This window comes from Solea solea, chromosome 9, assembly GCF_958295425.1.
Source record: "Solea solea chromosome 9, fSolSol10.1, whole genome shotgun sequence".
Taxonomy (NCBI): Eukaryota; Metazoa; Chordata; class Actinopteri; order Pleuronectiformes; family Soleidae; genus Solea; species Solea solea.
This window is the reverse complement of record NC_081142.1, coordinates 10935914-10961863: the sequence shown is the minus strand read 5'-3', so window position 1 is coordinate 10961863 and position 25950 is coordinate 10935914. Positions and strand designations below refer to the sequence as shown.

General features: G+C 39.7%; 4 protein-coding genes across 4 annotated transcripts in view; 2 read left to right on the top strand and 2 right to left on the bottom strand.

The window, feature by feature from the left end:
- The first annotated feature begins 2286 nt into the window (after positions 1-2286).
- Positions 2287-7993, top strand: prrg1 (proline rich Gla (G-carboxyglutamic acid) 1). The gene is made up of 4 exons (XM_058637806.1): positions 2287-2419; positions 3346-3385; positions 3926-4086; positions 4755-7993. Exons 2-4 carry the CDS (start codon positions 3376-3378, stop codon positions 5214-5216), a joined length of 633 nt encoding a protein of 210 aa, XP_058493789.1. The 5' UTR covers positions 2287-2419; positions 3346-3375; the 3' UTR covers positions 5217-7993.
- Positions 7994-8274: 281 nt separating this feature from the next.
- cpox (coproporphyrinogen oxidase) lies at positions 8275-13500 on the bottom strand. The gene is made up of 7 exons (XM_058637805.1): positions 12822-13500; positions 11702-11845; positions 11487-11597; positions 11226-11367; positions 10292-10510; positions 9078-9182; positions 8275-8968 (listed from the first exon to the last, which is right to left on the bottom strand). Exons 1-7 carry the CDS (start codon positions 13378-13380, stop codon positions 8884-8886), a joined length of 1365 nt encoding a protein of 454 aa, XP_058493788.1. The 5' UTR covers positions 13381-13500; the 3' UTR covers positions 8275-8883.
- A 532-nt stretch (positions 13501-14032) lies between these two features.
- On the top strand, positions 14033-19019 carry ccdc181 (coiled-coil domain containing 181). The gene is made up of 6 exons (XM_058637804.1): positions 14033-14317; positions 14945-15049; positions 15358-16317; positions 16424-16570; positions 16938-17101; positions 18316-19019. Exons 1-6 carry the CDS (start codon positions 14090-14092, stop codon positions 18485-18487), a joined length of 1776 nt encoding a protein of 591 aa, XP_058493787.1. The 5' UTR covers positions 14033-14089; the 3' UTR covers positions 18488-19019.
- Positions 19020-19042: 23 nt separating this feature from the next.
- The window catches only part of p3h2 (prolyl 3-hydroxylase 2), a 53108-nt gene continuing 46200 nt past the window's right edge, over positions 19043-25950 (bottom strand). The window contains exons 7-16 of the mRNA XM_058637802.1: positions 24470-24559; positions 24001-24041; positions 23215-23306; positions 22950-23077; positions 22616-22711; positions 22377-22527; positions 21521-21638; positions 21352-21427; positions 20937-21077; positions 19043-20293 (exon numbers count right to left, since the gene is read on the bottom strand). Of these exons, the coding sequence (XP_058493785.1) occupies positions 20201-20293; positions 20937-21077; positions 21352-21427; positions 21521-21638; positions 22377-22527; positions 22616-22711; positions 22950-23077; positions 23215-23306; positions 24001-24041; positions 24470-24559 (1026 nt within the window). The 3' untranslated portion in view covers positions 19043-20200. The remainder of the gene's footprint in view (positions 20294-20936; positions 21078-21351; positions 21428-21520; positions 21639-22376; positions 22528-22615; positions 22712-22949; positions 23078-23214; positions 23307-24000; positions 24042-24469; positions 24560-25950) is intronic.

The window sequence follows — 25950 nt, the reverse complement described above, 5'->3', positions numbered from 1 at the left end:
TGTCGTCCAAAATGTGACAAAGAAGTCATAGGTTAGTATGTCGTCCAAAATGTGACAAAAAAGTCATAGGTTAGTATGTCGTCCAAAATTTGAAAAAAAGTCATAGGTTAGTATGTCGTCCAAAAAAGTCATAGGTTAGTATGTCGTCCAAAATATGACAAAAAAGTCATAGGTTAGTATGTCGTCCAAAATGTGACAAAAAAGTCATAGGTTAGTATGTCGTCCAAAATTTGACAAAAAAGTCATAGGTTAGTATGTCGTCCAAAAAAGTCATAGGTTAGTATTTCGTCCAAAATGTGACAAAAAAGTCATAGGTTAGTATGTCATCCAAAATTTGGCAAAAAAGTCATACTTTAGTATGTAGTCCAAAATGTGACAAAAAGGTCATAGGTTAGTATGTCGTCCAAAATTTGACTAAAACGTCATAGGTAAGTATGTCGTCCAAAATGTGACAAAAAAGTCATAGGTTAGTATGTCGTCCAAAATGTGACAAAAAAGTCATAGGTTAGTATGTCGTCCAAAATGTGACAAAAAAGTCATAGGTTAGTATGTCGTCCAAAATTTGAAAAAAAAGTCATAGGTTAGTATGTCGTCCAAAATTTGGCAAAAAAGTCATACTTTAGTATGTCGTCCAAAATGTGACAAAAAAGTCATAGGTTAATATGTCGTCCAAAATGTGACAAAAAAGTCATAGGTTATTATGTCGTCCAAAATGTGACAAAAAAGTCATAGGTTAGTATGTCTTCCAAAATTTGACAAAAAGTCATACTTTAGTATGTCGTCCAAAATTTGACAAAAAAGTTATAGTTTAGTATGTCGTTCAAAATGTGACAAAAAAGTCATAGGTTAGTATGTCGTCCAAAATTTGACAAAAAAGTCATACTTTAGTATGTCGTCCAAAATGTGACAAAAAAGTCATAGGTTAGTATGTCGTCCAAAATGTGACAAAAAAGTCATAGTTAAGTATGTCATCCAAAATTTGGCAAAGAAGTCATACTTAAGTATGTCGTCCAAAATTTGAGAAAAAAGTAACAAAAGGTCAACGTCCAAAAGGTAACGCAAAAGTTATAGGTTAGTATGTTGACAACATGCAATGACAACCGGCCTTGTGGCTCAATGGATAAGGCGCTAGTCTTGTAAGGAGACGTGCGTTGGTATAAGTCCCACCTGGGTGTAGTTCCTTCATATGTTGAAAAAAGTCATAGGTTAGTATGTTGTCCAAAATTTGGCAAAAAAGTCATACTTTAGTATGTCGTCCAAAATGTGACAAAAAGTCATAGGTTAGTATGTCGTCCAAAATGTGACAAAAAAGTCATAGGTTAGTATGTCGTCCAAAATGTGACAAAAAAGTCATAGGTTAGTATGTCGTCCAAAATCAGTCAAAAAAGCCATAGTGTCGTCCAAAATGTGACAAAAAAGTCATAGGTTAGTATGTCGTCCAAAAGTTGACAAAAAAGTCATAGGTTAGTATGTCGTCCAAAATGTGACTAAAAAGTCACAGGTTAGTATGTCGTCCAAAATGTGACAAAATACTCATTATTTAGTATGCCGTCCAAAATTCGACAAAAAAAGTCATAGTTTGGTATGTCGCCCAAAAAGTCACCAAAAACAATTATAGCTTAGAAACACATTTTCATAATCACTGATAATCAATGATAATAAATAAATGCACTTATTGTTTGTTATTTATTTATTTGTTACCTTTTAGTAGGCTGACACCATATTCACCTGTTAGTATTGTGCCATTTTGAATACTAAGTGAAAATCAACACACAACCATTGTTCTGACTTTGCTACCAGACAGAGGTCTCAAACCTGCTGCCTGTGAGCCACATGTGGCCTCCCCAGTTTTGCTTTATACAGATTTAATTAATCATACATGTGGGTTTTTTTGTTTGTTTATTTTTGAGAAAAAAATCTTGTTTCTTGTCAAAACAAAGACCTATTTTAAAATTCTGTAAAACATTGTCACCATTATTGAAAATGCAATGTCATGATGGATCTGTTGTTTCCCTCAAAATGTTTGCTTTTTTTTCACTTGACTGGTCCCCTCCTGACCAGAGGAGATAGTAATTGGCCCCCCAGGCTATTTGAGTTTGAGACCCCTAAAGTGTAAGAACCTGACTGGCAGTAACAACAGCTACTGTGCAGAATTCCTCCACAAGCATCATGTAATTTACTGCTTTATAATTGGTGTTGATAAAGGCCTCCAACATCTAATTTTACTTCGGGCCCCATGAAGACTTTGACCAGCCCTGGAATTACTGTTGTCAATGGTCAATTTAACATGTGCACTGCCCCTTTAAATGAGGGGCAGGGTCAGTCCATGATACACAAACACAGCAGTGCGCATGCGCTGTACTCTGGAGCAGCGGAGGAGCGAGGGACTGCTAATGCGCATAACGGAGACAAGAAATCGGTGAGAGCTGAACTTTATTTCCACACTAAGACGTTTTTGTTCTAAATGTGGTACATTCAACAGACACCTTTACATCTACATCTGTGGCGTTTAAACCGTGTGGCGCTCGTTAAATGACATCTGAGGCTGAACCGCTGGACCGACGCACACGAATCCCACAAATCAGCGCTTGTCAATACACGGGGCGATAACTAGCAGCTCACTGACACTTAGCTTCACGGAAACGTCTACAGAAATTTTCCACGGCAGCAGCCGCAGTGACGCTTCAACGATTATGTTGTCGCTTCCACTTGTTGTTCCGTCGCTGTGACGGCGTGTGTAACGGGGCGGCGGCGCTTTGTTAGCGGTGTTTCCTCCGCTGGGGAGGGGGTCTACTTTCAGGAGGAGGATTCCCGGATCTCAAACACACACACTCACATACATGTGTAACCGTGGCCTACACCAGCCGTTGGTCTCTCTCTCTCACACACACACATGCACACGCTAAGGATGATTTATCTCTAATTCCAGCGAAATAACACTATCATTACTACTTCATTTTTATTTTAACCTGGTTTGATTTCACCCAACTACCACATCTTACTGAAGTTACTCTTAAATGAAGTAAATAAGTTATTCAGTTTCATATCAGATACTCCTGATTGTACCAGAAGGTCCAGTTGTTGCAAATGTGTTTTGTGTGACTCATATTCACTGTAATTTATTAGGTTTAAATTGAGTATTTGTTTGGTCCAGAAAAATCGTGTACATAACAAGACATGTTCCACAAGTGCTTTCTTTGTCCGTAAACCAGATCTATTCCGTTTAAGGTCATCATAGAGGTACAGGGAAATCAGATCATATTCTCTTCTAAGATGCTGAAAACACATAACTTGGACTTATCGTTAAATCAAACAGTCAGTGTATTGTGTTTGCTCACCTTTCAGATAAAGCACTGAAACAGACTTGCAGGAACCATGGGGAGTGGTAAGTGTATAAACATTATACTCCTGCTCACAGGCACAAAAGCTCAAGAGTATTACTTCATCTTTCAGTCTCCTGACATTCGACACCTGTCACACAAACATTAGTCATTGGAATGTTTTATTTCTGTTGCCTTCACCTTTTAGGAGCATTTGCTGTTTTCCTGTAATTTGCACCCTTCTTCTCCAGTCTCGTGACAGACACTGTTGTGAAGTCTATCAAACATCTAACATTTCCAGAGCATGTTGTGTTATCCTGTATGTCGCATCTGATGCAGTGCTTATGTTGTCATAGTTTCTCGTATGTTGCCCATGGATGGATGCCTACGGCAAAGGAACTTTTCTTTTGTTATTACGCAGAAAAGTGGGCTCTACTCTACTGTCTTTGTTTGTGCCCCCAACTCTCCCTAGTATTTAGCTTCTTTTTTTTTTTTTTACATCTCTGCTCCATTTTCATCTTTTTCTATATATTTTTTTCCCCTCACACTTTCTTAATGTCACATCTCAACCTCTTGTCTTTTGTCTCCCGCACCTCCCGTCTCAGTGTTCCTGCCGGCGAACGCAGCCCACTCCGTGCTGCGGCGGCTGCGCAGGGCCAACTTCATGCTGGAGGAGCTGAAGCAGGGTGACATCCAGAGAGAGTGCCGCGAGGAGATCTGCACCTATGAGGAGGCACGCGAGGCTTTTGAGAACAATGAGAAGACGGTGAGGGGACGAAACACCACATCTGAACTAACTCTTTCTCCTCTCCTGAAAACTAAATACAGAGTAGAAACTAAGTGCAGAGTATACAAGTTAAACATGTTGGGTTGTACAAAAACATAAATTGGCCTTTGTCTTTTTAGCATTAGGTGGTTGGTGTTACTTTTGAGTTGTCACGTGTCAAGTGGTCATTAGCAAAACCATAATATTTAGAAAAATACCACCATGAGATGATAGTGCAAAAACTCCCAGTCAAAGATAAATTCCACAAATCAATACTACTGCTGCGTAACTGATACTGACCATCCTTTAAAAACGTCTGTTGAATGTGTTATTACATTACATTACATTCCAATAACAGTAGCTTGTGGAATGTGTTTTTTTTCCCCGGATGTGATGATTATCAGTAGGAAGAACAGCCGTGTACAAGCTGAAGAGGGAGCTGCATTTATAAATCTATTGTTAGAGGCCAGAGAGCAGAGTCATGCAGATGGATATGAAAGGCCATATTGTTTGCTGCTTTTGTGTTTTAGTAATCCATTTACAAAGTGTTATGTACTGTGATCCTGAGTTTTGGAAACAATTCTGTGCCCTCACTGCTCACTGTAGCCTTCATGAATCTAAGCTTGCCTTGAGAAAACTATTTTTTTGTTTGTTCTGACTGAGTGCAGAGACGGTTTTGGGAGGAATACGTGCGGGAGAGTAGTCCATCTGGAGGCCTGGAGACGGTGGTAGGTGGAGTCCACTCTCTCTACTTGATCGTGCCATTGCTGCTGGTTGTGTTCATTATCGCCTCCGTCGCCATCACGGTTTGGCGCTGCCACTCCCGCAAACGCTCGCGGCGCAGCCCCAGCCTGGGACATTCGCGGCACGACCACGTCCTGTCAGTGGTTTCTATGGACCATTGGGGGAGGGATTACCACCACGGTGACCAATCAGAACTCAGTATCCACAGCAGCCCAGCTTATCCAGGCTCGGAGGTCACGTCGGGGAGAGGAAGTGCTGGAGATCCGCCGCCATCATATGAGGAGGCTGTGGGCCACACGGACGTCCAGATTGAGACAGAGCCACCTCCACAGTATGAGGATATAGTTACCACCAGCACGAGTAGTGCCAACGGCCATGCAAATTAAACCTGCCTTTCACTACTACTCCAACAAAAGCCTACTAACCTACACTAAGACTTATCCTCTTACAATGCCACTGTTGTGGTATCACCAGCCTTCCTCCTTCAACACACAGAAACACTATTAACTGTACAGTCAATGCAATCTTTGCTAGAGTCAGTGCTGCTGAATTTTGCACTAACCTTTATTCATTGAGGTGAGGCCATGGCACGATTGATCAAATGATGATGCAATTCCAAAACCCAGCAGCACCACTGCTGAATTTCCTGATGTTGAATCTATGCTATCACACTGTAGCATTTTTTTAACTGTGCAGGCAAAACAAATGTTGCATGTAGTGAAAAGAAGAACATGTAATGTGATAATGAGGGACAATTATTCCGAGTGTACACGAGGGTTGGGCCAATGCTTTATTGAAGGTTAGTGCCAATTTTTAGACATTTTTAGACATGTCAACTTTTATATTTGACCTATTTTGTCAAAACTAAGTACTCACTGTTTTCCCCCAGTTTTGCCTACTGCCCTTATCCAGCAACAGCACTTATATCATGAAATATTGTTTCCAGTGGAATTAAGACTAATTAAAGTTGAAGTTAGCTGTTTTAGGCCATTAGACTGAAAATCTATAACACATTCAAAAACAGGTTTGCCATCTGTTAACTTTCCCTGAGAGAACTGCAAACAATTATATAATCATCTCTTCCATGTCTGACATTAAATCCACAGAATGTAATTTTGATCACTAGGGGTCCCCCGAAATTGTATCCCAGCTTATCTTTTTTTAAGATGCATATGTCAAACACGGACCAGGTTTCTTAAAAACTCCTCTCACTGTAGCAACACTTCAGCAGTGGCAACTGCTGCAGTGAAGTAGAAAGCAGTATGTGCAAGTAAAAGCACTTCAGCATTTCTGTTCCCCTTTTCCATTCCTATTTCTTCTTTCATAAACAAGGTTTTTGTTGTGAAATATTTGCAGGACCAGCATGTTTGTGGTTTTAAACAAGAGTTCTGGCATTTTATTGGCTACAGAGGAGGATTTTAAGTATCGACTAGAAATATGGATTTCTATAGATTCAAAAACATTTTGGCTAATATAAGTAGCCTACTCAAGAAAATACAGTAAATAACAGTCTTGTAATTTTTAAATGTTTTAATGCAGAAATGTCACCAGAGCATGAGTCTTAGCTGTGCTGTCTGCAGTTGCATACTGGGGGGATAGTAAAGGTAGTATAATCCATAACTTGATTCAGAACTAATGTTTTGTTTCCAACATGATGGTAATCAACATATTTGGTCTATTTCACTGCAGATGTGATTGTAAAATAGTCACGACACAAGCAGTTGTCAGACATTAATAAGTTTACACCTGGCCCTATCATTAAATAGAATAATCATTTTGTAATTTGTATGTTATAGTGTTAATTGCGAGTAGTCAATAATGCACCTGCAGCAGTGGAGATGGTTTGGATTGTTGACATTTGTATGGTTTGTTTTGTTTCAGAATCTATACGCCTGCAACTGAGATGTAACCATACTGAAGAAAACAATGAGTTAAAACAGAGATGCACAACATATAACACTTCCAACATTACAGTGTCTAATTGTGAAGGTTTCAAATGCCAAAATAATGCATTGGCCCAACTTGGGTGTATTTATGAATACATATATATATATATATATATATATGTATATGTGTGTGTGTGTGTGTGTGTATATATATATATATACACACACACATATGAGAAGGCCATCACTTCTAAACGGGGTGCTGAAGTAAATTTTTGTGAACGTGTGGTTATATGTGCTTATAATTTAGTAATGCATGCAGCAGGGTCTGAACACCTGAAGGTTGGGTTTAGTTGGGCCTTGTTGTTGGTCTGTGCTCGCTTGTCCACGTCTGGCCTCAGATCCTGCTTTAACTGTGAAAGCTCTCCCCTCGAGCAGTTCTTTGACCATGTAGTTGTTTGCTGTGCTGCCTTTGTTGAAAGTGCACTGAGGATTCTTAAAACAGGTTTGCAGCAACACAGTAAATGTGAGTTTTGGAGTGACTTGCACAGGAATATGGGACATGAAGCAATAGAGACTGAAGCTTTTTGGCAAACGGGTGGAGTTAGAGGGGAGAGGCTCTGTATTTGATGTCTTTATGGAGACAGTCCATGTTTAGCATGTGTAATGTATCTATAAATAATGTACAGCGCGTGTGTGTGTGCAAAAGTAAATTACAGTGAGGTTGTTTTTCTCAATAGGAAAAGCAGTGAGTGCTGTGAATTAATTAAGTAAAGATTATACACTAGGTTGGAATAAAAGAAGGCACTTTGCATTTAAGCTCTGACTGAGCTGTTTAACGAGAACAAGGAGTTTGGCTTGAGTATATCATGGATTTTAGTGATAACTTCACTAAGTCTGTGGAAAAAGACCTGCTCAATATGCAAATCAATATGCAATATTACTGCATACACTCAGTAAGCCAAATATTTGTTTAACTTTCATTTGATACAGACATGTCACGTTTCCTGATTAGACCTCTGAGGCTTTGAGCACTGGTTTTTCTTAAATGTGAGTTGACCTTTTGAACCTCAGCACTTGCTATGACATTGAACTAAGTTGTGCTGGTTGGGGAAGCCATTTTGTTGTGGTCAGTTTGACTACTACTTACAGAGGCTTGTTTTTACATTGCTTTATAAAACAGAGGAAATGTTTAACATCAAATGCAAAGGACCTTGTTATAAATCCTTTATCTGCAAAAGCTTGAATTCATTTGTAATAAAATATCATAAAACATGCCACTGTGTAAAAAAGAGCAATTGTACAGGTATGTATGTACAAGTGTGTGTTTAAACTGGAGTTGTCTACTTTTAGATGCAGTACTAATTTATTCAAGGTTCAAAGATACCAAGTGACTGACTTAAATATAAATATGTGAAACATGAACCACAAGGAATTCAGACTGAAACCATTAAAATAGGTAAGTTGCTATTGTAATTTATGACTAAATAAAAAGATAATGGAACTCAGATTGAGAGAAAAGGATATGAAGGTCGTACAAAGTACATTTGGGTAAAGGTTCTTCTTAAAATACAATTTATTTAAATTTATTGGAAAGAGTTTAATGGACAGAAATCTTCAACATGTATGTTTCACTTGGCCTCTAATCAACATTCATCCAGTTCTTTCAGTGAAACACAATGTTTAAATCCAAGTGCTATTCTCTGCTGTTCAAAACAGAAAGTGACTCATTAACCACAAATGAATCCCATCGCAATGTAAATATGGCTCAATGGAAAGAAGTCAATACTCATTTAGCTTTGATGGACCATAATGGTGAGCAGGTGCACTTGTAAACATTATGAGCAAATGTATTAACATTTATATAACATTTGCTAAGAAGTTCTTAATTTGGTGGCTCAGTTTAAGCTCATTTGCCTATCAGTGCTTTGTAACAGTAAAGCAGAGATGTGATACATTTTTATCTCAGGCATATAAATAAAACAAATAAGTGCTGTTTTGACAAAGCTAACAGAAAAGCACTTATACAGGTTAAAAACTCTTCAGGCAATTCTGTGACGGTTTGTTCTGCTGCTGTTCTTGTCAAACAGGTGACACCTTTGTAAAATACAAACAGAACATAACTTTTTCCTGGATGTTTGGTCAGTATCGACATGTAAAACTGCAGTTAAACCCACTCCTTGGGGTTTCGAAACACCTCCATCATTTCAGCTTCCTTGGAACCTTTGGCAGGCTCGTGCATGTACTCCCACCTGAGGATGAAATGTGTGTTTGTACTTGTTACCAAGCAATACCCACAAACTCATTACTGTCATGAAAGCATGGGAGCAGTGAAACCGCTGACTCGGATCTCAGTTTTACCTGGTGGTGAGGGGGAGAGACATGAGGATGCTTTCGATTCTGGAGCCGGGCGTTGCCAAACCAAACTTCACTCCCCTGTCGTACACCAGGTTAAACTCCACATACCTACAACACAAACACAAGAAACCTGCTGTAGACACAATGTCATTTATAACACATTATGTAGTGGCCGTTTGTCAGCAAAAATATGTTCAAAATTAATCGATCGCACCCTAGGCATAAAACTAAACATTTTAAGCAAAGCATTATTATCAAAAACATAACTATAATGGAAACAAATAAGCTATAATAAAGCCTTTGATTATGTAGTCTTAGAACAAGCCTTTTATTACACTTGGTTAGGGATAGTGCCTTCATGATTCTGCAGCAGCACAACAAGACAGACCAACCAGAGTGTGTGTTTAGCAGCATAAGCTTACAACAAAAACAAAGAAAAACATTTGTGGTATACAATATTTTTTGAATCCGCTTAATTTTGTGAGCTTTATTCCTGGTAAAATGTTTCTTCTGGCAAATGAACTCTTTTAGGTTAGTGTATTCAAGCACTGGTTAAAAAAGAAATCCCCAATAGAACAGTCTTGGCAGCAGAGCATCCACCTCTGAAGTATGGCTACAAACAATCTTTGCTGATAGTTTCTCCTTATCATCAACATAACACTATTCAAATCAATCTACACTTTTAAGAAACTCGCTTCAATGCCATGTGTACATTTGCATTGATGAGACTGAGTCAAGAATAATTGTACAAAATTGACCAAACTTAACTTACAACACTATCTCAACACTGTTTCCACACGTTTCCAATACATTTCCTTTTCTGCTATATTTGATCCAACATCCTTGACATCCACAGTAGACTCTCTCTCTTTTGAGACACTTCTTATATTAGTCATTAGTCAAAAGCCACACATTATTAACAAACACACTTGCATGGCTTTTCCGTAGATTAGCATCCTGTTAGAGCTTGCCAACATCACTCACGAGTGAAGATAATGAGTACTACGTGTATAACGTGACACAAGGGAGTGACATTTGTGCAGCTTTGAAGCTTATATCCAATGTATATTGGATCGGGTCATCCCAAATTAAAAACATTTACTTAATCCTGAACAATTTCCAGGCCTGAAAAACTGTTTGTCTAATCTCAAAACATGTCCAGGAATTTCACGACCCAGTATCTCCCCACATGATCATTTCGTGTATCTTTGACTCACCTGCCTCGTCGTATCTGCTGCCAGTTCTTCTCCTCATCAGTAAAGGAGTCATTGAGGTGTTTTTGTACGATGGGCAGGTAGCAGGGCACCACAGTGCCAGCACAGCTCTTGACAAACTTGAACACTTCTTCCTGATTCGGGGAGTTAAGGTCATCGAAGAAGATCCCTCCAATACCTCGAGTCTCTCCTCTGTGACGAATGTAGAAGTACCTGTCACACCTGAAGAACACAATTGTTTTGATTAATATTTGTTTAGTCGGGTGTAAAATAAAGGATCCAGCAGTGAAGAGCAAAACCTGCACCACATGAGGTACATTAGCTGCGTGACATTAAAATGTGTTTTGATTTTGTGTGTTACAAAGCACCACTTTGTGTGTTATAGCACCACTACACTAGAATTGTGAGGAGTTTTCATGTTGTTTTATCTCTTATTTCTATCTTAAAAGGTTGGTTAGATCAAAGATAAGAAAACAGGAACGAGGAATAGGTCGGTTGAGAGTGTATATAGGTCAAACGGATAATGTGACAGTTTAATGAATACACATTTTAAAACATATTCATATCTATTCATTTGAAACAAAGCTACTGCCAAACAAAGTTTTTAACAGTCACATCTAACTCTCAGTGAGAAAGAAACACAGTCTCTTTCTAAAAAATTAAGACAAATTTTACTTATTACAAAATGACATCAGATAAACCACACCCTTCACTTCCATGTCCCTAGTGGTCATCAGCTGGCCAGTGTCACAGCTTAACGGTTTTTCTGCAACTGCAGATTTGTTCCTCTTATCATTGTCTTACAGCAGTGAGGACACACCCAATAGTAATTTACTCAGACAAATACACAGACATCAGGCGTGCAGATAGATACGTGCCGAAATGCACATCAGTATGTGGATTTCCACTGGCACAGGATTTATCTTGCAACTGTTACCATTTCTTAAACTCGGGGTAGTACTGTGAGTGGTGTTTGTCACAGGCCTCCTTCAGGGTGTTGTGGAAGTGAAACCCATCCTCTTTATCAACGTAGACTGGAGTGAGATCTGTGCCTCCACCAAACCACCACTGCTTTGTGCCTGAAGCACACGTACAGACAAGGAAGAAAGAAACAAGGGTTACCATTCATTCACACACTCAGTAGTGACACTGACAACAAGGCACAACTGCTGACGTCAAGGCCTGACGACACACTCACCATCTTCCTCCTCGATCTCAAAGTATCTGTAGTTGAAGTGCACCGTGGGGATGTGGGGGTTCTTAGGGTGGATAACAGAGCTCACGCCCATGGCACAAAATGGCAGCTTCCCTGAGAGAAAACACACCTCCATGTTCAAGTTCAATTATTCTGAGGAGTGTGGAGCTAAAGAGAATCTATGCACTGTACAAAAAAAAAAAATGACATGAGCTCACCATCTTTCCCTTTGAGGACTTTTCCTCTGCTCGTCATCTGCTTGGCAGCTTCTTCAGTCAGGTTCCCAAACACCACCGACACATTGACCCCAGCCTTCTCAAACACATCTCCATCCTGCATCACACAGCTGATTCCTCCACCACCTGGCACACACACACACACACAGACACACTTCTTTTTTTAAAACAAAGGTTGACATTGCTCTCTGGCAGTTAGTCACTGACTGAAGGACAACACTAGCATTATTATCAGTTTGGACATGCATTGTCATCATGGGGTCACAGATTTATATGACCTGTTGTGTCTTGGAAGGAATACAAAATGACCCCATAAAATCAATAAAAGCAGCACTGTGAACCTGAGGTTTCTTATCGACTGGCACATATAGCACCTTGACCAATCACTGGTTACACCTGATATAAGATGAGACAATATCCAGTATCTATAATAAGACCAAAGGTTTTGGTTCCTGCTATCTGTAGGTTAGAAGCATTCAACTTTGTATTTCACAGAAACCACCAAAAAAAAAGGTGATATTGTCAAAAGGTTACTGTCCACTCTAGCTCACATGGCTTTGCTGGATGTTTTGTCAAAGCCTCATATGTCTGTTTATTACAGGTTACACCTTAACCTTTTTCTGTACATATATTATATGTATGGCCAAAAATATTAGCACAATACAAATCTTACAAATCAGTCAAATAAAGACTGATTTTAGAATAATTTATTTAAGAAAATAATAAAAGCTTGTTAAAGAAACATTTGAGGATACACAGGGCTGAACAAGTAATGCTTGCTCAAAATAAGCAGACTGTTATTTACCAACTACAAATGTAATAATATTTGAAACAATTTATAAAGTAGCATTTTCATGCTGTCATGGGGCAAATGTGAATTTATGACAGTCAATATTGAAATGAGATTGATTTAAGATTATTGAAGTAAGATTATATTATAGATGCAATCACAACAACTGTCAGAATATTTTTTTTATACCGCAATACGCGATACGTTGTTGTCCAGCCAAGACAAAGAAAACATGCAGCCTGAATCCTTGTAAATAAAAAGCCTAAACTTCACGATCAGGATGATGAAAACGGGTCTGTTTAATGTTCTCACCTTCCTTTCTTTTCCACCTGTCCACATGGAACTTCCCACCGTCCACCTTCTCCAGGGCTCTGCAGAAGTCGGCCTGAGTCTGCATGATCAGCATCTCCATCCTCGTCTTCATGTCCTCTTTCCTGCCCTGCAGCACCTTAATGTCGGTCACCGGAGGAGACATGAACCCCCGGCATCTCTCCAGGATGTCCCCCTCTTCCTCCTCCGGCTCCGCGGATGATTGGGAGACTCTAGTCGCCATCTCTGCCCGCTGGAAGTGGTTGCCGTTGGCTACCAGCACTGCTGTGGCCGCTGCTGCAGTCACGACTGCGGCTCCGCTCAGCGCCAGAGCAGCTCGCCGGATTCGTCCGGCTGTGGATCTCCCCGCGGTCCCATGGGACACAAACCTCACCCCGGTAAACCTAGAAAACCATCTCGCTCCCGGAAACGAAGTCAGTGGCGGACTGTGAGTGGAGGGACACGCTCTTACGCCACTAACACGCTGAAAATGTGCATTTAAACATCGTCGCGCCGAACTCTGAGCCGTTCTGTTGACTGTACAGAAAACGATGGTGGCCATCTGAAGGACAAACGGTTTACTCGAAGTGTTCGACTCGCGGGTGGAAGCGTCGCATGCTAAATAACGACTATAAACATTAGAAGTTGTGTGTACGTGTGGTCGCTCGTGTTTCAACTGAAGGGGCGTGTCGCATCGCAGATGTGATTGAGGCAACACGGGGAGTGTGTTTTTTCCTGTGCTTGCGTTACAGCGCTCTACGAACAGTAAAAAGCAGCGGACTTCAACGCCCAGAATACATTGCGTCCAAAGTTACGTGTTGCGTTCAAGTGCTCGTGGTAGACTGCGTTATTCAGCATGACATGCCGTTTTCGTCTTCATATTTTATTAGTTAATCTATTAACCACGTACGACTTAACATCTGATGATTTTATGAGGGTTTGTTGATGCTTTGTGAATAATTTTGTAATTAAAATGTTGACAAATGCTATGAAAGTAAGGCTAGTGAATAATAAATTAAAACAAGATAAGATAATATAAAATGTGCTCTTATTTATGCAATTCAAATTAACACTAGGTAGCAGCAACATGCAATTAAATATAAACAAGAATAGAGAGTGGAACAGAAACAAAGATAATAACCTAATTTAATATCATATACAATAAACAGCGTACGCAGGTCGTGTAATTATGATATCCTGACATGATAGATAGATAGATACTGTTGGTGTCGACACTACTACTGTTGTGTCTCCGGTTGTTTGTTCTGCGCATGCGCAATGTAGTAAAGCGTGTTGTCTGTCTCTATGACGACGGGTTCCTTAAACCCTTTAGTGCTGCAGAGGGACCAGAAGCAGATTATGTGCTCAGGTGTTGCTCCGCAGACTGTGTGGACTGTGAGAAACAGTCATATGAAGAAACAGTGACCAGACAAACGTGTCTTCATGTCTTCTTTTACCGCTTTGACTCAACGCAACCGCTACACAGGAGACAACTGCTGGTAAGTTTCAATTCGGTACTAAAATAATATTTACGGCTACTGATTCTCATGTAAACCAAACGTTTGATTATTTGAAATCGTTCTGTAGTCTCTTTACTCTGCCTCAGTTTTAAATAAACCAGATTGTAGTATTTTTGTGTGACACTTGCATGCCTGTGTTGCCAGAGTAAACTGCTCTCAGCTACCAAACAAACACAGATATAAAAGTGACAGTAAACAGAACCTATATAGAAGATAGTCTCAGAAAACACTGCAGTGATTAACAAGAATAATATAGTTTACTTCCAAACCTGTGCTTATTTCTGTCAAATAAATAAAAATACTATACATTTCAGAGTAACCCATATATTATATGGGCTATACCATTAACAGTGTCAGGTTGTTTAGGTTAATTCATTTCAATTTTCTTCATTAAGTCAAATGTTTTGTTTCTGTTACACACCATCACAGTATAGCAGTTTACATCTGTTGTTTACGTTCTGAGTTTGCTGCTAACCATCAAACTAACAAACAGACAGATAAACTTCCTTGATATAGGTAATAATCCTGTGCCATTCTTTTGGAGCCAGTCAAAGTTGATGTTATAGTGTTTGGCAGTATAATCACACAGTGAATCTCTCTCTGAAGGACATGAGTGAGGTGGTTTGCACAAAGTCCCAGGAGGAGTATGAGGATGACTTTGAGAAGGATCTGGACTGGTTGATTGATGAAGAAGGCCAGAACGGGGGCCAGGTAAAAATCAACCTATGTCATGGTTTTGTTGGATATACTGACTGCAGACCAGGTGCTGAACTGGACCCTGACCCTGCTCTGTGAAAGTGTGACAGAGAGTACATGGCGTTGCGTTACCTGATCTGAAACATCTCACTATTTGCCTGTGAAACCTCCTCTGTTGTCATACAGTCGGTGACATACTTTCACTGTGCCACGTTGATGCAATATTAATGAACACACTTATACATGTCAGCAGCACACCTATTACCTGTTAAGTATTGATGCTCCTCCTACATTTACATCCAGTGTCTCTTCCACCACTACAGAGCCCCAAGTACAATGACACTGAAGTGGACATTGACAAAGCACTGGAGGAGGAGGAAGAGAAACTGCAAGTAATCAAACAAAAGGAGAAGCACTACAAAGACGAGAAGAAAGGTAAGAAAATGGAGGAGTTGGAAGAGGAAGAAGAGAGGTGGCCCCCACCCATGGAGCCGCTGGAGTACGACTCTGATAGAGACAGCTCTCCAAGCACTGATGACCAGACGGACGAGGAGAAGAAGTACATCCTGGAGAAGATCCAGCAGGCGAACCGTGAGCTGCAGGACCAAGAAACTCCAGATATAACCAGACGGAGGAGGCTGCATTTCAAAGAGACACTGGTGGACCTGGTGGTGCCTCCACTGCAGTTTGAGAAGGATGTAAATAATGTTGAGGCAGAGGGAGGAAAGGAGAACAAAGACAGGCTGATGGACTCGGAGGCAGAGACTGTGTCAGGGAAGCTGTCTGAGCTGAGACTTTCTCCTCAGGAGGGAGACGCAGGATCTGGAGCAGCCAACCGAACTGGACAGAGCAGTGATGGTGGGCAGGAGATGAAGGAGGGCCGAGTCCTTGTAGAAAAAGATGGGAAGTTTGACCTGGTCAGCTTGAAAGAGTTAGAGAGTCAAGGACTTCTCCCTGCCATTACAAACAACCACAGTGACCACTCACACTTCTCCCCACTGAGCTTTGCTAAGATAAACAATTCCTCCTCCTCCATCCGCTCTTCTGCTGGCTCTTCCACCATCAAGAGTGTTGATCACCTCCGAACTCCCAGACCTCCGGCACAGCCCAGGAACCGACCCAGCTCAGCCAATCACAGCCAGAGAGGCAGCCAGAGAAGAGGCAGCCAGCGGCGGGTGCACTCGGCCACTGGGACACCTTACCAGGCCACCTACACCCTCTCTCCTCAGCAGAAGGAGCTGCTGCTCAGGATCCAGGAGAGGAAGGAGAAGTTGGCCAGAGAGGTAGGTAGAGGTAACACTCATATAATGAAATTGCTTATACTGTATATCATATTCAATTTCCACTTGATGTTCATTACTGATTACACATTACCTTTTACCGCGTCAGGCAGAGGAGAGGAAACGTGAGGAAGACGAGCAGAGGAGGCAGGACAACGAGCTGGCATTCAGAGCCTGGCTGATGAGGAAAAGAGAGCAGCTTCAAGAGGAGAGAAGGATCCTCCGAGCTCAGGAGATGGAGAGGATCAGTTCTAAGGTATGGCCACAAGGGGGCCTACTGATCTTCTAAATAATCAGTCAGTGCAATTACAGAAATCTAAAAATTAGGACTAGTGACATCAGTGGGAGAAACAGTATGAATGACTATAGATTTACTTCTTAAATCTATAGAGATGAATTTCCGATTAAAAATATTCAAATGAAAAGGAAATTCTTTGTGAAATAATTTTAATAGGTAGGCTATTATTTTAAAATGTACACTAATACAACTGATTCAATTGTTTCTGTTCCATAGCAAACAGAAACTCAAATTTCATTCACAGATAGATTGAGGTGTTAGTGTCACATTAGGTCATTACGTTTTCATTTTAGACTCATGACTGCATTCATTTCCATTTCTCCAGAGAGACTGTGCACACAGTGACTCAGAGGAGGCTTTCAGGCTGTGGCTTCAGAGGAAGCAGGAGCAGCGGCAGAAAGAGCAGCAGCTGCTGGAGCTGAAGAAGCTGGAGGAGGACAGTGGTTTCCTCTTACACAGCCGCCAAGAGAGCGAACGTGCATTCAAACTGTGAGTTTTTACATTTCAAACAATAATAACTATTCTTAAACACTACCTTTTAAATAACTATTCATCTGTTCACCCTCAACTCACACAATTTCAATGAGTAAACTGAATTTGCTCCTGGCTTTAAGTTGAAATTTCAGTCTAGATCAGGTCCGGACTCTCTTCACACTGTTCTGAGTGGGCAAAATTAGTCCAGACAGACAAATAAAAACTTCACCAGACGTAATACCACACAGACTGAGTCACTGAAAAGATATCTGTTATAGTCTAAAGCTGGATCAGACATTTCCAGACATGAAAGTATGACTGAAATGAAACACTGGGCACAGGCCAGTGGCACAAGCGGTCATTTGGCTGCTGAGCCACAGCTTGTTTTTGAAGTGAAAAACCAGAAGAGAAGTCGTCCTTTATGAAACTCGATAGTATAGTTAGGTTGTAGGTTTTGTTTTATTTAATATAAATACCAGAGGTGGGGGTTAGGGTAAGCTTGAATCACGTGACTTGACTTAATTAAAACACCAAATTACTTGAATTATGGAATATTTACATTTTCTCAAATAGTGAGACATTACAATTTCAAAGGTTACAATTTGTTGTTTTTTTAAAAACACGAAAAACATTGGGCCTTGTGTACAAACCTGGCAACCGAGCGACACCGACTTAATTCGACACATTCAAATCTCAATGTTTTTTAGGCTAACATTTGAAATGCAGTTACATGAGGTAAGTATTCAGTATTCTTTACATGTTAGGCTCTGTAGTTTTATTTTCATTTTATTGATGTTCATTATATATATGTGTCCATGAATCAGTCCTTACATTGTATGAGTAATAAGTGTTTCTGTTACTGATAAAACTCTAGCACTTCAAGATGACTGTTTTTTCTTTTAAACATATTTAAATGTGGAACAATCTCCATCCTCTATATTCATACAACTTGACTTATAACTTACTTGATTTAAAACAGGGACTCGACTTGACTTGCTTGATTCTTGCAAGAATGACTGAGACTTGAAGGTTAAGTCTTGACCCTAACCCTTGCTTGTGACTTACTATGTGGGACTTTAATTTCTCCCATCTCTAATAAATACTCAATAGTAAAATTCAAACGGGGATTTTACATGCATGTACCCAGACATTCACCTCAAAACGCCAAAATTACATTTGTTAAATTCAAATCTTTCTCACCCAACATTATCCCTCTTTCACATCCTCAGTTGGGTGAAACGGAAGCGGGCGGAGAAGCGAGCAGAGCAGCAGGCAGCTCGAGAGCACTCCCGCAGGCTGGTGCTGGAGGAGCGGCGAGCGCGACGCATGCGGGACCTGCAGTGCACCGTCACTGAAAACAAGCCGTTCAGATTCGGTGAGCTGCAGGCCCATCACTTCTGATTCAGAGGCTCAAAACAGGCCTGCTGAATTCACACAGAATCACCCGACATTGAATTTGATTCTGTGTCAGTGCGACAAATCTGTTCTTACATTAATTTAACCACAGACTCAGTGTGAGGAACAAGAGACACATGTTTATTCTGTGTTCACTTGGTTTTGTTGTATATTTGCTATTTCCCTGCTGTGTTAAAAGCACATTTCTGTCAATAAGTTTACCAAAGTGACTTCTACTCAGCGTGGACATACTGAAAATAAGTCAATAAATCCTCAAGGTAACATGTAGGACATTGAATAAATTATTATTTGTCTGTAAATGCACTTTACTTTCAACAGATCTCTTTACAAACAGAGTCTTTAGGCTACTGTCCATCATCAGAGTATTTGATGCAGTGACTCAGTGAGGATATATTACTTTTTTGTAAGAATTTACTTTAAAAGTCTATACAGAAGACAGTAAATACGTGAGCAGTTACATTACGATAAAGAGATAATTCAACAGAATAAATTGCTGAAAAAATAAAATGTGTGTAAGAAAAACAAATATTCACAATTGAATATAGATGGAGGGTAGATCATTTTTTAATTTATGGGCATGGACACATACATTTTTTAGTGCCAGAGTTTTCAAAAATATGTCAGGGAATCATACGTCGTCTACCTTACAAAACAACAGGATTAAGTGTCTGGTTTCTAGCTAGAAAAAAATAATAATTGCGTGTTTCTTTCCACTGGATTTACAGTGCACGACTCCACCGATCATCTGACTCATCGACACAAATATAAAATATAAAGACACTAAAGACCTTTCAGATAATGTATTCCTTGAAACAGGAACGATTTACATCTTTTATGAAAAAAGTTTCTCATATTAAATGTAGACAGTTAGAACAGCAGCCTTGTGTTGTTGAAAACAAATAAATAAAAGTAACCTATGCACACACACACGCACGCACGCACACGCGCACACACACACACACACACACACATACACCACATCCTCATGTCAGTGAACATGTAAACCTGTATTCTGCTCTGTGTGCTCTGAGAGGAGGAGGAGGAGGAGGAGGAGGAGGGAGTGATTGATCACAACGAGAGGCAAAGGTGGACAAAGGTAGTGCAGAAGACAGTTTCAGGTGTGACACACAAAAGGACAGAGTGCATGATCATTAAATATTCAGCAAAAATAAAACATCTCAAAAATATATATATATTTTTTTGAATGAGTACTATTTGAGCTTCAGATACCCAAATAAAAAAACAAAAAAACAGTGCACTGTGTACTAAAAAAATAATAATTACTGGCACAGAAAGAAATAATAGCATTATGTAACAACACCATTAACAGGGATGGAATCTAATATGATTTTTGAACTACTCACCAGCGGAACGAGAGTAATTCATTTTTGTTTGTTCAGAGCATTTGTTAAAACAGTTTTGCAAAAAGGAACAAAGCAAAAACAAGGTGAATGTGGTGTTTTCTTAACGGAAGTCCGTCACTGACAAGAATGACAAAATTCAGTAAACTCAAGTACTGGTATGTAGAGAAACAGTGAATAAAAAACAAACAACATACGAGGGACACAACACAAACAATAAAATACTGATCTCACACTTCAACTTGTATAAAGATAAAAATGTCCTGATGCAAAGGTCAAACAATAAATAGTTAAAATATACAGTTTAGAATGTTTTTTGAGGGCACTTTTTCTGCTTCTACAGTTCATCTTTAGGGTTGATGTTGAGGCCCTGACCCCACACAGACTGTGTGTCCAGTGCCTGGATCACCTCGTCTGCCTGTAGTCTTTCCTAGTGAGGACAAACAAAACAACAGGAGTATGATTGAAAGTATCTAAGACGGAGCACAAGACCATGTGATACGGAAAAACTATTTAAAGTCTCCCATGAGAATTTGATTTGGGAACACAGTGGCCTTTTATTTATGCAGGAAAAATCAGGTCAGGTTTATAAAAAAGAAAGGATTTCATCACATAAGGCTCACCACTGCCTTATCTGGAATACTGAGATGCAGTTAGATGAAGAAGTTATACTGTATATAATGAAGTTAAAAAGTGTCATCTAATAAAGGACACTTTCAAGAGGGTTAGAACAAGTAATAGAAATTTTAACTGTACTTTTACAGGTATTTGTATTCTGTATTTGACCCACAAAAAACATCTCATAACTGCTCTTTTTTTTAAAATATATTTTATTGTACTGTATTATCTTTGTTGTACTGTATTATTTTTTGGACTGTTATGTAATCTATCATATTGTCACCTATGTGGTTTAGTGAGATTTTATATTTAAATGGAGACTTTAAATACTGTAAGTCCAGCTCACTTTTTTTTCTTTCGTCTTTATCATTTCTGCGTATTTTATTGTGCAAAATAAATCACATCAAAGTGAAATCAAAATTCGGATGACGATTATAATTACAGCAGGTAATTACCAGTTCTCTGTAGAGTGGATCCAGGGTGAACCACATAGCCACGGCACACCTCTGCCCACTGGTGATGGCTTTCACGCCATGTGGGTTTTCACCTCCGGATGAGAAACCTACCATTCTTCCACACTTGGGCTTCACCGATGCCTGGAGAGGACAAAGGTGATTCATTTAAATTCACATTAGTAAGACAGATTCAGGTTCATGTCTGGGGTTGATTTGGGTACTAAATGGGAGAAAAACACAGAAGTACACACTTCATAACTTTCTATCATATTAGAAGGAAGAGAACTTAAAGGTATGTACATAAGTGTTACATGTTATAATATGCAAACTAGCATTTGCATTTTAATAATTGCTTTGTTTCAAAGTGTGAGCTTCAGTGCCATAATTCAAATCAATCTCAGGAGGAACAGCTTACTGTGACTGTTTTGGCATCCATTTCTGTGAATATGAACTCCCCTCCTGCGAAGTTTTCATTTAGATATAAGAGTGCACTGAAAATAAAAGAAAGTGACCATTTAACATGTTTACCATGGCAACAACAGTGGGATTATGTTTTTACTGATAATATTATCCTGGTCCAGTACCTGTAGTCTCTGTAGGTGTATGCTGGTGGCTCCTTCCAACACACATTGGCATCAGGGTCCAGCAGACAGTTGTCAGCATGAATGGGATGACTTAGGTCATTCCTGTGGTCTTGTTGGCCTGTGAAAAAACAAATAAAAACAACATTATTACGGATTATTACATTTAAGCATAAATACCTTTCATTTAATTGATGTTAATACAGCAAATAATATTAATGGGACACTGGAATATTATACAAACAATCAAGTACAGCAAGAACAAGTATTGGATTCACTCTGTCAGTGTAGAACATCTCTGTATCCCTGACAACTGTTTTTATTTAAGTAAAAACAAGCAAACAAATAAAACCTAAGCTCCTCAGCTTGTGTGGTGAGTGGTTTTCCATTATACAGTTCTAGCACTACTCGACTTGACTTGGTTTGGTATCAGGCACGTCATTTTTCCATTACTTCAACGTGGGCAGGGTCATCATCATAGCACAGCCGCGTGAATCTGCCGTGACATCGTTTTATAAGTGACACAGTCAACAAACGCACACTGACACAAACCCTAACCCGTCCAGCTCTCTCTGGATCCTCTCATCAGCCAACAAACGCGGGAACTTGTCGACAGACCACCGTTTATTTTTGTGGGCAGCAGACACGTATTCTTGCTTGCCATTTAAGAAAAAAACAACAACGGCGAGTTTGATTCCTGTCACGCTCATGACTCTTGCACTCAGTGGCTGGCAGTCTGTTGACGTCACATTTTAGTGTGGGCTCAGCTAGCTTAGAACCTCACCAGAGCAGGTACCATCCCTAACAGAACTGTATGATGGAAAAGCACCATATGAATGTGTGTGTGTGTGAGTGTGACCTGTGATGGCCGTTCGGCACACAAGGTGTGTGTAGGAGAAGTGCAGGGTGGAGTTCAGAAGGAAGTAGGACTCGACGATGCTCCTCGCTCGCTCACTGACTTGATAGAAGAGTTGAGCGCTCTTCATGGGGACTCTGCCCTCGTAGCCATACTGTGGGGGAGAGGAAACAAAAAAAAAAGACTCTCATTGTTATCTGATGCTCACATTGGAGTGTCACTATTCTGGCAATTTTGTGTACCTGCAGGGTTTTGAGTACAGTGGCTCCTTCAAATTTCTCATTGGGTGTATGTGGAGACATCCTCCCCCTGTAACCGTCTCCTCCCATGGTGACAACCTGGGACACAAGAATACTGCCATGAGTTAAACATCGAGTACAGACTCACCTGCTGAACCTTTCTGTCGGAAAATAGTCAAGACAATCATTCTTCATAAGTTTTGAAGAATTTTCAAGTGTTTTTTTTAAATCTATTAAAACCAGAGGAAACTTGCACCATAATATTTATTGTTGTTCGTGACAGTTCCAGCGAATTTAAGCCCTCGTTGATTTTATCAATATTGAGTAATACTCTTACGTGTGCCAAATGTCTGAGCTCTGTGCACTCGTCCTCAGATATAACTTGATCCAGCAGCACCCGCTGGGTCCCGTTTAAGGCTGCAGAGTTCTGCACCAGCTGCACACGGTCATACAACAAGGAGCCGCCTACGCACGGAACAGAACAGAACAGAACAGAACAGTGCAGCATGTTATCTCAATCACAGTGCTCAGAGAGGATTTACATGAACACTAATGTCTTAACCTTTGCAGTTTAACTCCCACTTAGCTCAGTGGAGATTTACCTTCGCTGACTTTGTGTGGAACAACAACACTGACGTCCCTCTTGTCTGAGATGGGAACATATTCCATCCAGCCGTCTGTGCTGGAGGGAATCCTGAGAGAGCAGGGAACAGAAAACAACACCGAAAATGTAAATGTTTAACTTCAAATGCACACGTATCACTTTAAGACAGTGAACCAAAGATGTGAAAATTTTTTCAAAAACATTCCTCAGACACAAAGTCAATGTGTAACTTTTTAAATTAAAAACAATTTGGTTTTCATAGCCTTGGAATCAGGCATTCATTTGTACTTTTTACTATGTAAACAAAGAAATCTATTGTTGTAGTCCTCTAGAAATAAAAGTTGTGAATCTGGCCAGCAGATGAATTCAAGTTCAATATTTAATATTCTTTATTTCTGTTCCCTCCTAACCCCTAAAGGAAAGGTGTGGCTCTTTTTCTGCTGATACTTCTGTGCTGTGTTCTCCCACTGGTCTAAATCTGTCTCCTGTTCTGTGCTGAACAGGTATTTATTCTGTTGTACATTTTTAGATTTTTTTTTTTTTTCCACCAACAGTGGCTGTTTGTTGTGGCTGAACATGTGAAACCATGAGAGCAGGGAATGTGAAACACATAAATCCAAAGAATCCAGAAGACAGCCCAGTAGAGAGAAAACTGTAGTTGGGTGATAATTTACTGCAGTGTTGAAATGAAGCTTCTTTGCTATTTTGAAATGTGCATGTTATTTTGCCGATACAGAAGAACAGACAATGGAATGTTGTGGAATTATTATTTTTTTTTTTTTACCTGTTTGTGTTGTTTCTTCCACCTGTGCTGCTCCAGTAATTCTACAACAAAGATAAAATGGAAAAATCTATAATTTTGCAATTTTTTAATAAGGACAAGAATACACAGGACCAGCTGATGCAATTCGATCAGCAACATTTAAGAAGTATGATATGAAACACACCAGTAGGTGTCGCTGTTTAACGAGTTGACATCACTGCCAAACACCTGTTACCCTGCTGAGCGTCAGCCAGCAGCAGAGGCACAATGAGGCTGTTTACACACCCAGCAGAGAGTCTGCTCTGCATTAGCGACATGTGGACATGAGTACTGACTTAACAATAACTGCTCATTATATTACACAACCATTTATTGTACCGGGAGGGGGAAAAACGTAGTGTGGATTGGAAGGACATTCACAGTCAAACATTTATTGGCATGTTGATGATAAACAGTAACACTGGGATAAAGTTGTATTCTGCACACTCACCCCTTCAGTAAATTCCACTCCCATTGTTTCGCTGCCAATGAGAAGCAGCTCCAGCTCCTGTTTATGCCTCCGCAGGTACCAAGCTGCTTTCTGTTAACACACAAACACACACTCATAATAAACAATGTAGGTGTGGAAAAAAAAAAAACTCATTCGTGAATTTAGCAGTGCCATGTTAAAAGTAGGGTGTGAAATCATTTTCTGGAGCATTATTTACTGTATTGCTTAAAATTCTCTTCAGACTTATATTGTAACCAATGCACTGTCACAAAAATTAAAAATGTCTGTGGAACAGATAGACCCAGTGTTTTTCGGCATCACGTTGTCATTTGAACAAGTATCCAAAAAAGTTAGCGCCACTGAAAGGTACCGGAAGTTACCGACGCTGCTCAGTGCTTGTGAATACGCGTGAAACCAACGCTCTTTGCGAACAAGCATTGAGCGTTTTTGTGCTCTGGAGGTGTGGCTTCTGAGGTAAGTCTGAAGAAAGGGGCTTGGACTTTTGAATTCAAAATGTAGCCTGCTCAAACTAACTGTTTTTCCAGGATCTCCCACCATAGCTTTAAGTTTATAAACGCCTCAAATTATTCTATACGGATGTCAGACCATTGCAACAAATTCAACGGCATTCTTTATGATAACTAATGGGGATGGCACAATACCACTTTGATTCCGATACCAATATCACAAAAATGTGATGGTATTGGACCAATAACAATATTGTAACTCATGGCTCTATAGTTGCATAAATAAAGAAAAATAAACAAATAAAATAAAATAACACATTTCTCTTCAATTGACATAAAACCAGGTGTTTTTTTTAGTGCACGTACCAAAAGTGATCTGCCTATGTTTAAACATTCAATATTAATATTTAACCAAATATTCTTAACTAAAGCTAATTTTGGTATTCAGCATTGTAAGAAAGGAATTGTGATAGGTGAACATATAAACATCTGTTTTTAAATGATTTGGCATTTATAGTAACATTAAGATGACCAGAATATCAACTTAGTTAAATAATTGAAAACATGACAATAGTCTCCTTTTTCAGAACAAAGGTTTATATTCACCCATCCCAGTTTTCCTCCTACATCCATGTGACATACAGATGTACACAGTCTGTGCTGTGTGTATTTATTTTCATTTCATAACCTGTCTGAAGTGCAGACGATGTGTGAGTTCAGTGTTTGTAAATCTTACTGTAAATGTGTTAAGACTCTACATACACCCTGTCACTTGTAATTTGTCTGTTATGTGAGAAAGGGGTTGGTGTTCGAGGCCTGGATGAAACTTGAGCAGCCAATTGCATTTTGTTGTAATAGTTAAAAAAAAGCAAAGTCTTTTCTTGCATCACTTTGAACACAAACATCCCCTTCAGCAGGCACCGTGACATGACTTTTCCTTTGGCCCCCGTTTTCCTGAAAGACCGGATTATTTGGCAGGGGAGCAGAGTGGGCCTGGCACAGAGATCTATGACT